The 13963-nt window shown below is 43.8% G+C and overlaps 1 protein-coding gene across 1 annotated transcript in view; it reads left to right on the top strand.

The window, feature by feature from the left end:
• Positions 1-13963, top strand: part of LOC119951471 — a 212420-nt gene that overhangs the window by 63504 nt on the left and 134953 nt on the right. The window contains exons 8-9 of the mRNA XM_038774682.1: positions 6258-6396; positions 10689-10757. Coding sequence (XP_038630610.1) covers positions 6258-6396; positions 10689-10757 — 208 coding nt within the window. The remainder of the gene's footprint in view (positions 1-6257; positions 6397-10688; positions 10758-13963) is intronic.

Raw genomic sequence — 13963 nt, 5'->3', positions numbered from 1 at the left:
TAACCTGTCATGCCATAACCAACAAAGGGATAAGGACAACTCTCTTATTCATGTTGAAATGTTCCAGATTCGGCACCAACAGATAACACTGCCATAAAACCTAGCAGTGTATGTGGACTGCTTTTTCTGTGGCAAAACTGGCCATTTTAAACAGTTTTGCAAATCCAAAGCTTCATTCTAGGGAAGATAGCTAGAGAATTTTTCCAACTATTTTGCAGTCCAAGAAATAGGAGATATAGCTACGGAAAATACTGTAGAAACTGAAATCTGAAACAAGAGGATGCTGGAAAAATTCAGCAGCTTTGGCAGCCTCTTTTAGTTGAGAAAGCAGAGTTAACGTTTCGAGTTATTTAACTGTTCATCAGAACTGACGGGGAGGGAGAATGTATTGGAACTGTAAGAGGTTGCAATAAAAAGTAGTAACTCTTTAAATTAATTTACGGGACTTGGGCGTTGCTGGCTGGGCAGGCAGTTATTGCTCATCCCTACCTGCCTTCCATTTCAGAAGACATTTCACACCACATTGCTGTGGATCTGGAGTCACATGGACATTATTGAACCAGATGGGTTTTTATGGCAATTAAAAATGGTTTCAGGAAAATCATTTGATTTTTAATTCCAGATTTTTATTGAATTAACATTTTTATCATCAGCCATGGTTCTTGCCTGCGAGTCTGGGTTACTAATCTGGTGACAATACTACTACACCACTGACTCCCCTACTTTAAGAACAAAAGACAGATGGCCTAGTATAGGATGAGTAATGGAGGGGTGGGCGGGGTAGCATTAAAAGATGAACTTCTGAACACAGTTCAAAGATCCCACAGATTTTGCAACAGCAGCAACACTTGAAGTTTGCTCATTAGACAACGAGTCGCTCTTTTATAGAAGCATCATCCACTGGACAACGGCAGAAGATTGCAGCCCTCTCATATTTTGCAGAAAGGCTAGAAGGTGTGGAAATAGAAGGCAGGAAAAAGATTGTGACCATCACAACCCTTACAGTCAAGTCTTCATAATAATTACAGCCTAGTTACTGGTAATCACCGAAAGCTCCAATCCCACTCCAACAATGTGTTTTTCTACCAGGAATCAGACAAGCAACTGCATATTGCCAGAACGGCCTCCCAAGAGAGCCGAGAACACTATTGAAATTGAGGTGGGGGGGGGGGGGAAGAGTCCGATACAAATTGTAAATGATACAAGAGGTTTGCATAAGGAAAATATAATGTAGTAAATAGTTTAAAAAATAATGTAACTGTTTGAGATTATTGTTGGGGAGAGATATAGAGTAATAAATTAATGGATATGTTAATTAGACTGTGATATTAATGATATAATGATGACATCGGCAATCAAATGACCAAAATCTTTCAAGAGAGTTAGGTGCAGAATAGTCTGTGACCTGAATACCACATGCTTACCCTGAGGTCTTTGTAAATAGTTCTTAATAAATCATTTGAAATTAAACTATACCGACTATCTCAAGTCTGTCATTGGAGAAGCAAAGCCTCAGTAAGTACAGTAAGCCAAGAAGACATGGTAACAGTAAAACCATACTACAGCTTGGCAACAACATCAAAACAATCTTCAGGCAAAGAGGGAGATAGTGAAGTTATAGAGCATGAAATAATTGGACTAGGATATACAGATGGACCTATATTAAAATGATACATTATTTGATGGTAGTTTCAAATTAAATAGCAAACAGAAAAATAGAGCTACTTATGAAGCAGAGAAGTTTGGATTTTTGCAGCATAGGGGCTTCTGTGCAGTACAGATAGAGAACCTGAGAGCTGAAAACTGAGGTGCTACAGTAGCATCACACATCAGAATATAATTACAGTGTAACGTTTGTATTATAAGTGTGGATGTTTACTGGAGAAAAAATAAAAATGGCAAACTGTTGACAAGCATTACAGGTAAATAAAGTTTTGCAGACGGTAAATGTCCACAGATATCCGGCTGTATGTAACGAATCATCCTCTCACCCCCAAGAGGCAGGAGAGAGTCGTTACCCTTTCTTATGGTGACAGGTTTTGTGCAGTGCAAATGTTTTGCCCATGGGAGGTGGGCCATGTCGTTAACATATTTAAATCAGCTATCACAATACAAATGGTAGTGTTATTTAAAGATTGACAATTGCCAGCTGGCTTTCCTAGTTTGCCAGCTTCAGCTGGGCCCTTGAGGAGGCTGTAAGCCTCCCTTCTGACGATTTTGGCCGCTTTCTGACTTCTGTTGCAATTGGCTACCCGCTTCTTCATCCCACAAAAGCCCAAATCTGACATGTTCTCCCTCACAATTGCTGGGGAGCTATTCCAAAACATCCCAACTGTGGTTTCTTGCCACTGATCTTTCTGCCTGACACATGGCTAGGCTGGCAAATTGGCTGTCTGCAGGACAAGAAATGGAGGGAAAAAATTCTTATGAGATCTTGTTAAATTCCACAGTACCTCTGCCCCTGAATCTTACCAGTTTCTTCCCATGTTATCGTACTCCCCTCTGAAAATACCAGTTCAATATGCAGGTGGTGCTGTAAATCTCAGTGGTAAAGCTGAGAAATGAAGTTATTGATATTGCTAATGAACCTTCCTGAATCCTCTTGAAGCTCCACACTTAATCACAATTCTGCAACATTATCATTGTTGTGGAATGTGAATGACAATGGTTGACCTCCAGAAACCTAGCTAAACCTTTTGACAAAAGCTCAAGTGGACTGCATCCCACCATCATCCTAAACTAAAACATATCAGTCACTTTCTGCCATTGAGCAATTCACAGTGTGTTCTGCTCACTCTGCATGTTGGCCAAAGCTGTAAATGGAAAGCAGGAAATTAATAATTGAGGATAGAAGACAAGGAAAACAAAGGCTAGAAAATAGACAACAAAGTGGTTATTAGTAGTATGTGCTTCACTGCAAGGAGTCTAGTAAATAAGGTAGCATGATAGACCTATTGAAAAAAGAAAGCCATTTGGCCCATCATGTCAACACTGACTCTTCAAATGCACATTTAACCTAGTGCCATTATCCTGCATTTTCCCCGCAACCCTGCAAATTAATTCTATTCAGATAATCATCTAATGCCCTCCTGAATGCCATGATGGAACCTGCTTCTGGACCCAAACCGCTTACTATGTCAAAAAGCTTTTTCTCACACAGAATTTGCTGGCTTAAGGAAGTCAAGAATGCCCTTTCTGGTACAGGGCTTTCTGATGGAATAGAGTAATAAATACAGGAAGGGACTGCAATATTTGTTAGAGAAACAGTCATAGGTAAGGGGAAGGATGATATGCTAGAAGGAACATCAGAGAAAAGCTATATAAGTTGAATTGAGGACATAAAGGGACAATCACAAGGCTGGGAGTACATTGTCAGAGGGAGATAGAACAGACATATAGTCAATTTGCTTAAAGGTGCAGAAACAATTGTAATGGTAGGGAATTTCATTGTAAAAGGTACTGAAGGTATGAAGATTTGAAATAAATTCAGGAGAATGCTTTAAATCAGTACGTAACAAGCACAAGAAAAGGGGCAGTTTACAAATTTCATTTAGCAAATCAATTGAGGCAATTGGAAGGGGTATTGGTGGGAAAGCATTATGGTGACAGTCGTCATAGCTCAGTTATATTTAATGTAATTATGGAAAAGGCCAACACTAAAAATTTTAAGTTGGGAAAGGTCAATTTTATTACGCGAAGATAATTTGCCAAAAATATATTGAAAACAGCTACTTGGAGGTAAATTAATATCACATCAGTGTGAGTTACTTAAGGAGATGGTCCAGAGAGTTCAGAACAAACCCACACCTGGATGTTAGAGACTAAATCCACACCTGGATGTTAGAGAGCAGTCAAGGTAAGATAAAGTAAAATGGTAGAGATCATGTCAGACACTGAAAGCTCAATATTACAGAAAGCCTAGAGGAGTATAAAAGGTGAGGTTACATTAAAAAGGAAATTAGGAAGGCAAAGAGATTACAGAAAACCAACTATTGGTGAGTAAAATCAAGGAAGAATCAAAGATGTTTCATAAATACATAAAGAGCAAGAGAATAATTATAATAAACTTATGGCCAATTAGAGACCACAAAGCTAATGTGTGTGAGGAAGCAGCAGATGTTGCCATGGTTCTTAATGAATACTTTCAATAAAAAGTATGTCTTTCACATTGCTTCCTATTACTCCAACTTGGTATAAGCGCAATTGTTTCAGCAGAGCTAGAGGCAGGCTGCTCATTCCCTTGCTCTGACAGTTGAGATGCCTCCTGTAGGCTTTGGAAACCATGAGGACCCTGCCAATAACTGCTCCACCAGTATCTGTGCAGGGATAGACTTGGGTCATTGGAACAGGAGGTAGCATGTATGGCTTGGTCCGGTTGTTTCGGGCTGGGGGAGTGTGAGGGCAAGGGATAAGATGTGGATAAGATGAGAAGGTTCCCTACTGTTATGTGCCTTTTCTCCATCTCTCTCATGGGGCCCACCTGCACATTCCTGCTAGCCAAGAGGTGGAGAGTCTGGGCTGCATGTCAGATGTGTTGAGCCATTAAGCTGAGGCTTGTCCCATCCTGCATAAAGTAGTGATCAGAGTGTGCAGGCCATTGGTCTTGATCAGCATGCACTCAGTTGTCTGCTGCACCTGAATCTCCATGCAGGTGGTTACTCTTTCCAAATGCTTGAGATATCATTGGCACTCTTGCTTGAGATAGATGCCTCCAATCTCCTTCCAGGAGTGTGCACCGCTTCTGGAAATACTGACAGACACACACATTTCTCATTGCTGTTCCCGAAGTTCTCAATTCAATGATGTCTTATATCCAACTGAACAGAGATTGGAGTGCCCTGTGCCTTCTAACTGAGATTCTCCACTACTGTCCCTTTTGGCAGCATCTGCTCCCGTTCACAGGTGATGTGTGCCTCACTATATGTCAACTTAGCTATCTCCAGTCCAATATCCACCAAGGTATGTTTATCTGGGCTGGTGAAGGGTGTGCACGAGGCATGTGATGATGTATCCTTAGTGAGGACACCTTGGCCTGGTCATTCAGCAGCTTCTCTGTCACACATCAAAGATCTGAGATGAAAAACGTAAATTGGTGCTGACATGTAGAAGACTGTCAATAATCAGGATCCTAGGTTTTACAAATCAAGGAAGTGTCTCAAACCAAAAAATAATTAATCTTTACAAAGAAATTTGTAGACTACAGGAACTTATCAATGGACGGTTCAGGTGAACAGTGGATGAAATACGATGTAGCGAAGAGAATCGTACAATTTTACCAGACACGGAGGTGATATTGGGCAGCCGAGCCATGAGTGGGCCAATTGAGGCCCTTAATACCAACTAGAGCCTCATCATGCTAACCAACAGGACATAACCTCGCCAAGCAGCAGGCTGAGCAGGTTTCCCTGCATGCCCTGCACCCATCAAGGGTCTCCCCCACCCAGTCACTTACCAAATGATGGATCCAATGTTACATGCCTCCATCCTGAAGTGCTGGCGAGCTGTTCGCCTCTGATTGGCTGGCAGCTCTCTGATTGTGGGATTTCCTGATTCAATGGGAGGAAATCCCACCACCAGAAATGACTGCTGGGCATCTGGTATTCCCCTCAGTTATCTCCCCAGTGACAGTCTAGACAGGCGCACAGGGAATCTGGCACCTATAATTCAACCCATAGGGCAGAATTAGATAATTTTTCTACCAAGTGCCGGCTCAGGCAAGAAAACAAGCATGTTGCACGCCGGCTGCACAGCCAGCATTTCTTGCCAGATAATCCAGACATGATCCATGCCGTCATGATGGTGGGTGGGACCAGAAAAAGCCGGCAACATCGAGAATTCCAAGATCGGGACATCCTTCAAAAAGATGAAGACCCCCCACCCCGCCCGCCCAATGCACACAAACAACCTAGACTGTCTTGATTTGACATTTGCATTTAAATCTTTGTAGGAAAGTCAATCTGTTAAATCTGGCTAGGACCTCTGGACATAGATCAGGAGATGGAAAAACTACAATAGAAAATGATCCGTATCAAACCACTCAAAGTTAACTTCTAGAACGGCAAATCAAGTGCCATTTATACTGTCCGATTAACTCATAATCTGTGTCCATTAACTGGCCAAGCATTGAGAAATGGAACAAAATTATGATTCTTCTAACTAATCACAGTTATAATACAGAATTACATGTTTTTATCAATAAATACAAATGTCACAAGTCTATCATTAATGAATCCATTTGATGCATCTTATTTTGATAGAGACAAGAATCATTTGAAAGGAAAATGGACCATCAAATTCAAAAACTGCATGAGTTTATTGAGCGTCAAGAAGAGTACGATCATTGCAGAGGGGAGGGTGCACACAGAGAGAGATTTGGTGAACCCCATGCTAGAAGAGGTGACAATTCCGCTTCCAACTCCCTACCTTAGCGTCCCATTACCATCAACCAGAATAAAGTGCATGGTGATTTGTTTAAAATGGTACTAGCCAACTATGTCTCTGTATTTAAGAAATTCCGATTGATTTATGTTTAATTTGTGATTTACTGTTGAATATTTATAGTTGCTATGCAAATAACCAATAGCACATTTATATTGATTGAGAACACTCTCTGAATAAGATTAAAGTGACAAGAGCGACATGTTGCTTGAAGCTTTTTTCAAATGATCAAAACATTTCATACCATAGGAAAAAAGGGTGCCAAATGGTTGACAAGTCAATTGACTGGACAAGGAATGGGGAACTATCGGCTCCCCAAGCTACCTGGTAATTAAAAAAAGGCACAAGGCTTGAAAATATTTTTCTGGGGTTGCAGAGAACAGGTCTCTGCATTTGAATGTATGGTGCTTGTAGCAAGTGTAAATTAACCTAGATGAGTGTAGCTCCAACATTACTCAAGAAGCTAGACGCCATCCAAGACAAAGCAGCCCACTTGAGTGGCACCTCATCCACCACCATCTAAAACATTCACTCTCTGCACCATCGACACAGTGGCAGCAGTGTGTACCATATGCGAAGTGCACTGCAGCAACTTGAAAATGTCAACAGCACCTTCCAAACTTGCAACCTCTACCACTTAGAATGACAAAGACAGCAGATGCATGGGAACACACCACCCACAAGTTCCCTTGCAAACCACACAACATCTTAACTACATCACCATTCCTTCACTACCGCTGGATCAAAATCCTGGAACTCACTTCCTAACAGCATTGTAGGTGTACTTACATCAGATTGACTGAAACCGTTCAAGAATGCGGCTGACCACCACCTTCTCGAGGACAATTAGGGCTGGGAAATTAATGGTGGCTTTGGTGCAACACCACCATCCCTTGAAAGAATAATAAAAAAATACGGAGTACAAATAAATTACATTTTCTCTTGGAGGAAGTGTTTTGGGTCTTTGACTGCATAGAAAGGTGCCCTAGGAAAGGGAGAGTGTGATTGGGGTGACTGAAGAATGGTCCATGGTGTCACGGAGAAAATGGTCCCTTCTAAATGCAGAAAGAGCTGTGCAGGGGGAAATGTTTTTGCTGGTGGCATAATACTAGGCGTGGCAGAAATTGCAGAGGCAGAAATATTCATTGAATATGGAGGTTACTGAATGGAGGTTACTGAATGGAAGATGAGGATAAAGAGAATCAGTTATGATTTTGGGAAGGAGGAGAAGTGGTGAGAGCAGACGTGTTTGGAATAGATTGGACATAGTGGAGGGTCCTGTTACCCAAGTTGTGAGGGGCAGAATCCTTGGTTGAGGAAAAAGATGTATCAGAATTGCTGGAATGGGAGGTTGCACCATCTGAACAGATACAACAGGGGAAGACTGAGAGAATGAAATAGAGGCCTTACAGAAGGCAAATATGAGGAAGTGCAGTCAAAGTAGCTGTGGGAGTCTATAGTAGGCTTGTAATGAATAGTAGTCGATAGCTTATCCCCAGTAATGGAGACAAAGGTCCAAGGAAGAAACGGGAAGAGTCAGAAATGGACCAGGTGATGGTGAGAAAAGGGTGGAAATTGGAAACAAAGTAAATTAAATTTTCCAGTTCATGGCAAGAGCAGGAAGCAGCACCAATACAATCATCACTATGCTGGAAGAAGACATGAGGGAGGGTACCCGAGTATGACTGGAACCCAAGGACTGTACCAAATATCACACCATAAAGGCAGGCACAGCTAAGACCCATGCAGGTACTCACAGCAACACATTTTATTTGGAATAAGTGAATGGAGTTGAAGGAGGAGTTGCTTAAAGTGAAAAAAAGTTCAACCAGTCAGAGGAGGGTGGTGGAGGATGGAGATTGGTTGGACCTCTGTTCAGGAAAAGGCAGACAGCTCTTAGACTATTGTGGTGGGAGATACAGAGGTAAAGGGACCGGATATCCCTGAAGAAGAGGAGACAGGGCCAGGAAACATAAAACTTTTGAAGTAACGTAGGGATCAGAAGAATCACATGTCGGCAGGAAGAAATTAGACCAAGGGAGGAAAATGGAGTAGCAATTTAAAACAGAAGGGAAATGCTTGCCCAAGACAGTCCTGTTTATGGATTTTGGGAAGGAACTAGAGGTGCGCTGGTTGGGCTTAGGCTGAGGTTGGAGGTTGTGCAGAGAAAGATCTCCAGAAGAGATGAGGTCAGTGACAGTCCTGGATACAATGGCTGGATGTTCAGTAGTGGGGCCATCGTCCAGGAGGATGTAGAGGTCAATACGTTAGGTAACAATGGCAACAGGGGTGCAGATCACCTCACTGACCCACAATAGTGGGATCTCCATCATTAGCACTCACCCATTCCCTTACCCATTCCCAAAGGATTGGTGCATCGCCTTACTTCACCAACATGTACACTTATACAGGAAGTTGCAACTGAAGTTATTGAAGTCAATATGTGTGCAGTGTCCACTAGAGAGGTGAAATACTGCCCCTAAGCTTCACTTGAACAGTGCAGCAAGCTTTAGACATAGAGGTCAAAATGGGAATGGAATGGAGAATCAAAACGGGCAGCAGTGATATCACATGCGGAATAGGAAGGAAAACAGGTGATAGGGATGAAAGAAGAATGAACAAGGTGTCAGAAGAGAAACACTAAAATGGGAAGCAGCAGGGGAGGAACATGTTTGGTGGTGGGATCACGTTGCGTTCAGTGGAAATGACATAAAATGATCTGTTAATTGTGGAGACTGAAAGAGTACAAGTTGACGACAAGGCTCGATTCTGGAAGGGGAAGAGGTACAAGGTCTGAAGTACTAAAGGGCCGAAATAGATCGGACTTAATTGAATCTTTGAATGACTACAGCACAGGGCAATGTTGCTCATTAAGTCCATAACAGCACTGTATTTGAGCTACTCACCTGGTTCCACTCCTTTCCCTGTCTTCCATGGAGCCCTGCAATTTTTTTCTCTCTAGATAATTATTCAGTTTCCTTTTGAAAGCCACAATTAAATCTACTTCCGCCACATGTTGAGGCGTTGGATTCCAGATCCTAACCATTTGCTGTGTAAAAAAAAAAACTTTTCTTCATGTTGCCACTGGTTCTTTTGCCAATCACCTTCAATGAGTTTCTTCTGGTTCTCGACCCTTCCACTGATGGGAACAGCTTTTCTTTCATGATTTTGATTGCCTGTATCAAATATCCTCCTAACCTTCTCTTCTTTAAAGACAACAGACCTAGCTTTAACAACCTATCCTCGGAACTAAAGTCTCACATACCCTGAACAAATCTTGTGAATCTTTTCTGCATCCTTTCCAGCCCCTTTCCATCCATATTGGACATATACTCCAACTGAGGCCCAATTAATGTGTTATGAAGATTCACTATAACAGATTTGCTTTTGTACTCTAAGCCTTTAGTTTTAAAGCCCAGACTGATATATTAACTCCTTTTTTTAAGGTGCTCTGCCACCTTCAATGATTTGTGCACATATACCCACTAATGTTTTTGTTCCAGCACCCCTTTTAGGATTGTATCATTTATTTTATATTGCTTTTCCTCATTCTTAACAAATTGTTTCACTTCATGTTTCTCTACATTAAATTTTATCTGCCACATGTCTGCCTTTTCCACCAGCCTATTATTGGCTTCTTGAAGTCTATCACTATTCTCAAAGTTCATGATACCTCCAGGTTTTGTGTCATCTGCAAATGTTGAAATTGTGCTCTGCACACTCAAATCTAGGTCATTAATATAAATCTAGAAAACGAATGGTCTTAATACTGACCCCGGAGAACCCCCACTGTGCCTCTCCCTCAAGTCTGAAAAACAGCTGTTCACCACCATTCGTTGGCAGACAAACTGCAAGAACTTCAGGTCAGACTGAAAACGGAATACAGCCATTATGCAGTGGAACCCTGGTGGAAATGGAACATGCCGCAATATCTGTGAGTACAAATGCTATTCCAGTGCCAACAATCTCTGAAAATGTTGAGCAAATATGGAACCAGTGCAATCAAAGTGATTTTCCTGAGCTGGACTTTAGAGCTATGTGTAATGATAGCTGAAGGAATCACAAGATACAGAAAGTTGAATGACAGAGCAAAATCTATCTGTGTAGTTGAGCTGCGGGAGAATGGTGTTGTTATTACATAGCGGTAAGAAAAATTGTGTGCTATTTCACTTAATGTGGGACAATATTTCACAAATATTTTGTTGAGTTTCTAGTCTTTTATTGTGTAATTATCTCTTTTATTTGAACAGGGGTTTCCAAAAAGACAAAGAAACCGGATCCAAGATGTCTGGATGAAAAGTGGGCCCGGCTTCACAGGGGTAAGATGTTTGCAATAGACAGGTGGTGTTGTAATATGGTGGGGGAAAGAGTTGAGACAAGAACCTGATTATTCTCGCTACCATGGCATTCAAGCAATGGGAAGCTTTGCAGTGAAACAGAGTTGGCATAAATGGGTCTTTTGCTGATTGGCAGGATTTGATGAGTGGTGTGCCTCAAGGATCAGTTTTTACAATTCATGTGAATTACTTGGATGAAGAGACCAAAGGTGCGTTTGCTAAATTTGCTGTCAACGCAAGAGAAATCAAATTGTGAAGAGGACATAAGGAGGCTATAAAGGAACATTATTACTAGGTTAAGTGAGTAGGCAAAATCTGGCAAATGGAGAATAATGTGGGAAAATGTAAAATTGTCCAGTTTGGCAGGAAGAATAAAAATAAGCTTATTATCTAAAAAGTGAGAGGTTGCAGTGCAGAGGGACCTGGAGTCCTAAATGCAGTGTTTTTCAAACTTTTATTTCCCACAATCCACTTTTGCCAACTGGCTGATCTTCGGGACACCTGCCAGCAGACCTTCGAAGCCCACGTTGGCCGACCTTCGCGACACACATTACGTTCGCCTACATTTATGTGAAAGTGGAGCCTGCTTTGTTCTCACCATCTCACTCCCAACAGGTTCACATGAGGAGAGGGCAATGTGCATATCAGGTGCAGACTTCAACCAGTTCCTCTGTGCCATCTTCATCTTTGTGAGAGTGGAAAATTCAACCTTTCATATGTAGGTCTTCGTGAAGGGCAATAGCAACAAAATGCTTCTTTTACTCAGCACTGGACACTCCTGGGAGATGTTACTCCAGAATGCTAACAGCCTCATGGACTCTTTTTCAATGTGTTGTCACAGAATTTTTCATTTGGAATCAGCTGTAAGTTAATAACTGACTCCGGGGTCTCAACCGTAAAAGGAACTTTTCACCTATCACTACACTTTTAAAATCTAAAACGTTTCTCATTTGCCAGTACCTTTCTTCATATAACACACAAGGGCCTTGTGTCCTTATTTGCAATGGCACCATTGACAAAACCATACCTCAAGAAATCAGCTTTATACTGCTTTGTTCCAAAGTTAAGTTTACCTATGCAGGCTGTTCACCAGATGCCCTGGAGCTCTGTAGAGCTGCCACTTGCACTGTGCTGACCTGCTGTGGATTCTGCTGACCAGCTTTCTTCAGATTAAGATGTGAATACTGGCCAGTAGTAACACTGCCTATTTGTGTCTCTGGCTGTCCCTTTCTTGTAACAAAATGTTTCATCTTCATAGTCCTCTTGCCTTGCTTGCTAGCAATTAGAAAAGCACTCCTCTGACTTCCGGTGGCGGCGATGACGTAGGAAGCCGCATATTTGGGAGCTCCCGATTCAAACGGACTTTTAGGCTCTTTTTAGAGCCCAAAACGGAATTTTTACAACATCTCCCGTTGAGAGAAGGTGTGCTTATCAACTTTCTCCGCATTTCATGACTCGAACTCGGAGTGGAAAGGGGGAAAAAACAGCAGCAGCTCCCCAGAAAAAACGGGGGAAGGATTCCAAGATGGCGGCCGGCGGAGCACCAGAGGAGTGGAAGCAGTGGGCCCAGGAGCAGCAAACTGCACTCCTGCGCTGTTTTGCAGATTTCAAGGCTGAGGTGCTGAGCCCTCTGCAGGAAACGAATAAAAAGCTCTCGGAGATTCAGACGACCCAGGGTGCTGCCATCCAGGCGTTGCAGGCGCAGGCCACTGAACGAGAGGAGGCGGCCGTGGTCCTCGTGAGTAAGATGGAGGGGCACGAGGCACTACACAAGAAGTGGCAAGACCGCTTCAAGGAGCTTGATCACCGCATGAGGCGGAAAAATCTGAGGATCTTGGGCCTTGCGGAGGGGCTGGAGGGGTCGGATCTGACAACCTACGTGGCCACGATGCTGAACTCGCTGGTGGGGACAGGATCTTTCCATCGCCCCTGGAGCTGGAGGGAGCCCACAGGGTACTGGCCAGGAGGCCTAAGGAGAACGAACCCCCGCGTGCGGTGCTGGTAAGGTTCCACCGGTTCAGTGATCGGGAGTGTGTGCTGCGCTGGGCCAAGAAGGTGAAGAGCAGCAATTGGGAGAATGGGGTAGTATGGATCTACCAGGATTGGAGTGCGAAGGTGGCTAAGCGGCGGTCCGGGTTTAATCGGACGAAAGAGGTGCTCTATAAGAAGAAGATAAAGTTTGGAATGTTGCAGCCTGCGCGCCTGTGGGTAACTTATTTGGACCAACATTATTACTTTGATTCCCCGGAGGAGGCGTGGGCCTTCGTGCAGACGGAGAAACTGGACTCAAACTAGGGGTTGGGGGTTGTGGGGTCGGTTGTAATGCTTTATTGTTGGTTTCTGCTGTTGCTGTGTTCTCTTTTTCTGTACTTTTGTAATTTTGATATGGTTATTTATTGGGGTGTTCTGTTTTTTGTTGGGGGGCATTGTTCAAGCTCTGTATCTTGCGGGGAGGGTTGATGGGCATGCTGTATTCTATATCGGGTTGGGGGTATGGAGTGGGGCTGGTATTTGGGAGCTGCGTCAGAAGGGTGTGGTGGGGCAGTGCGAAAGCGCGGGCTTTCCTCTGGTTTCCCGCGTTGCGGGGCTGGCGGGTGGAGATGATGATGGGGGGGGCGGGGCCTTAACTGGTTCTTCCCCGTTAAGGAGCGGTGCCTGGAGGAGGGACAGGATGGAGGATGATCCCACTTTGGGAGGGGTTGGGTTTTTGGCGGGAGTTTCCGGGGTCAGCAGAAGTTAGCTGACCCACGGAAGTACAATGGAGGACGGTTTGCGGCTAGGAGGGTTCCTAGCCTGGGGGGGGGGGGGGGGGGGGGGGGGGATACCGGGTTGCTGCTGGCAGGGTCAGGAAGGAGCTGGTGTGGGCCGGGGGGACAGAGGTGAGGTGTTGTCGCTGTGGGGACTGGGTCGGGCGGGGGTGCTGGCCTGGGGCGGGCAGTCGACGGGCTATGGCTAGACGACGGGTGAGTGGGGGGCGGGGGGCCCTCTGATCTGGTTGGTCACCTGGAATGCAAGAGGATTGAATGGGCCGGTGAAGCGGTCGAGGGTACTTGCTCATCTGAGGGGGCTAAAGGCAGACGTGGCAATGCTTCAGGAGACCCACCTGAAGGTGGCGGACCAGGTCTGTCTGAGGAAGGGGTGGTTGGGGCAGGTTTTCCACTCTGGGTTGGATGTGAAGAACCGGAGAG

Source organism: Scyliorhinus canicula, chromosome 17 (genome assembly GCF_902713615.1).
Source record: "Scyliorhinus canicula chromosome 17, sScyCan1.1, whole genome shotgun sequence".
NCBI lineage: Eukaryota > Metazoa > Chordata > Chondrichthyes > Carcharhiniformes > Scyliorhinidae > Scyliorhinus > Scyliorhinus canicula.
The sequence above is the reverse complement of the archived record's forward strand: the minus strand, read 5'-3'. Positions and strand labels throughout refer to the sequence as shown.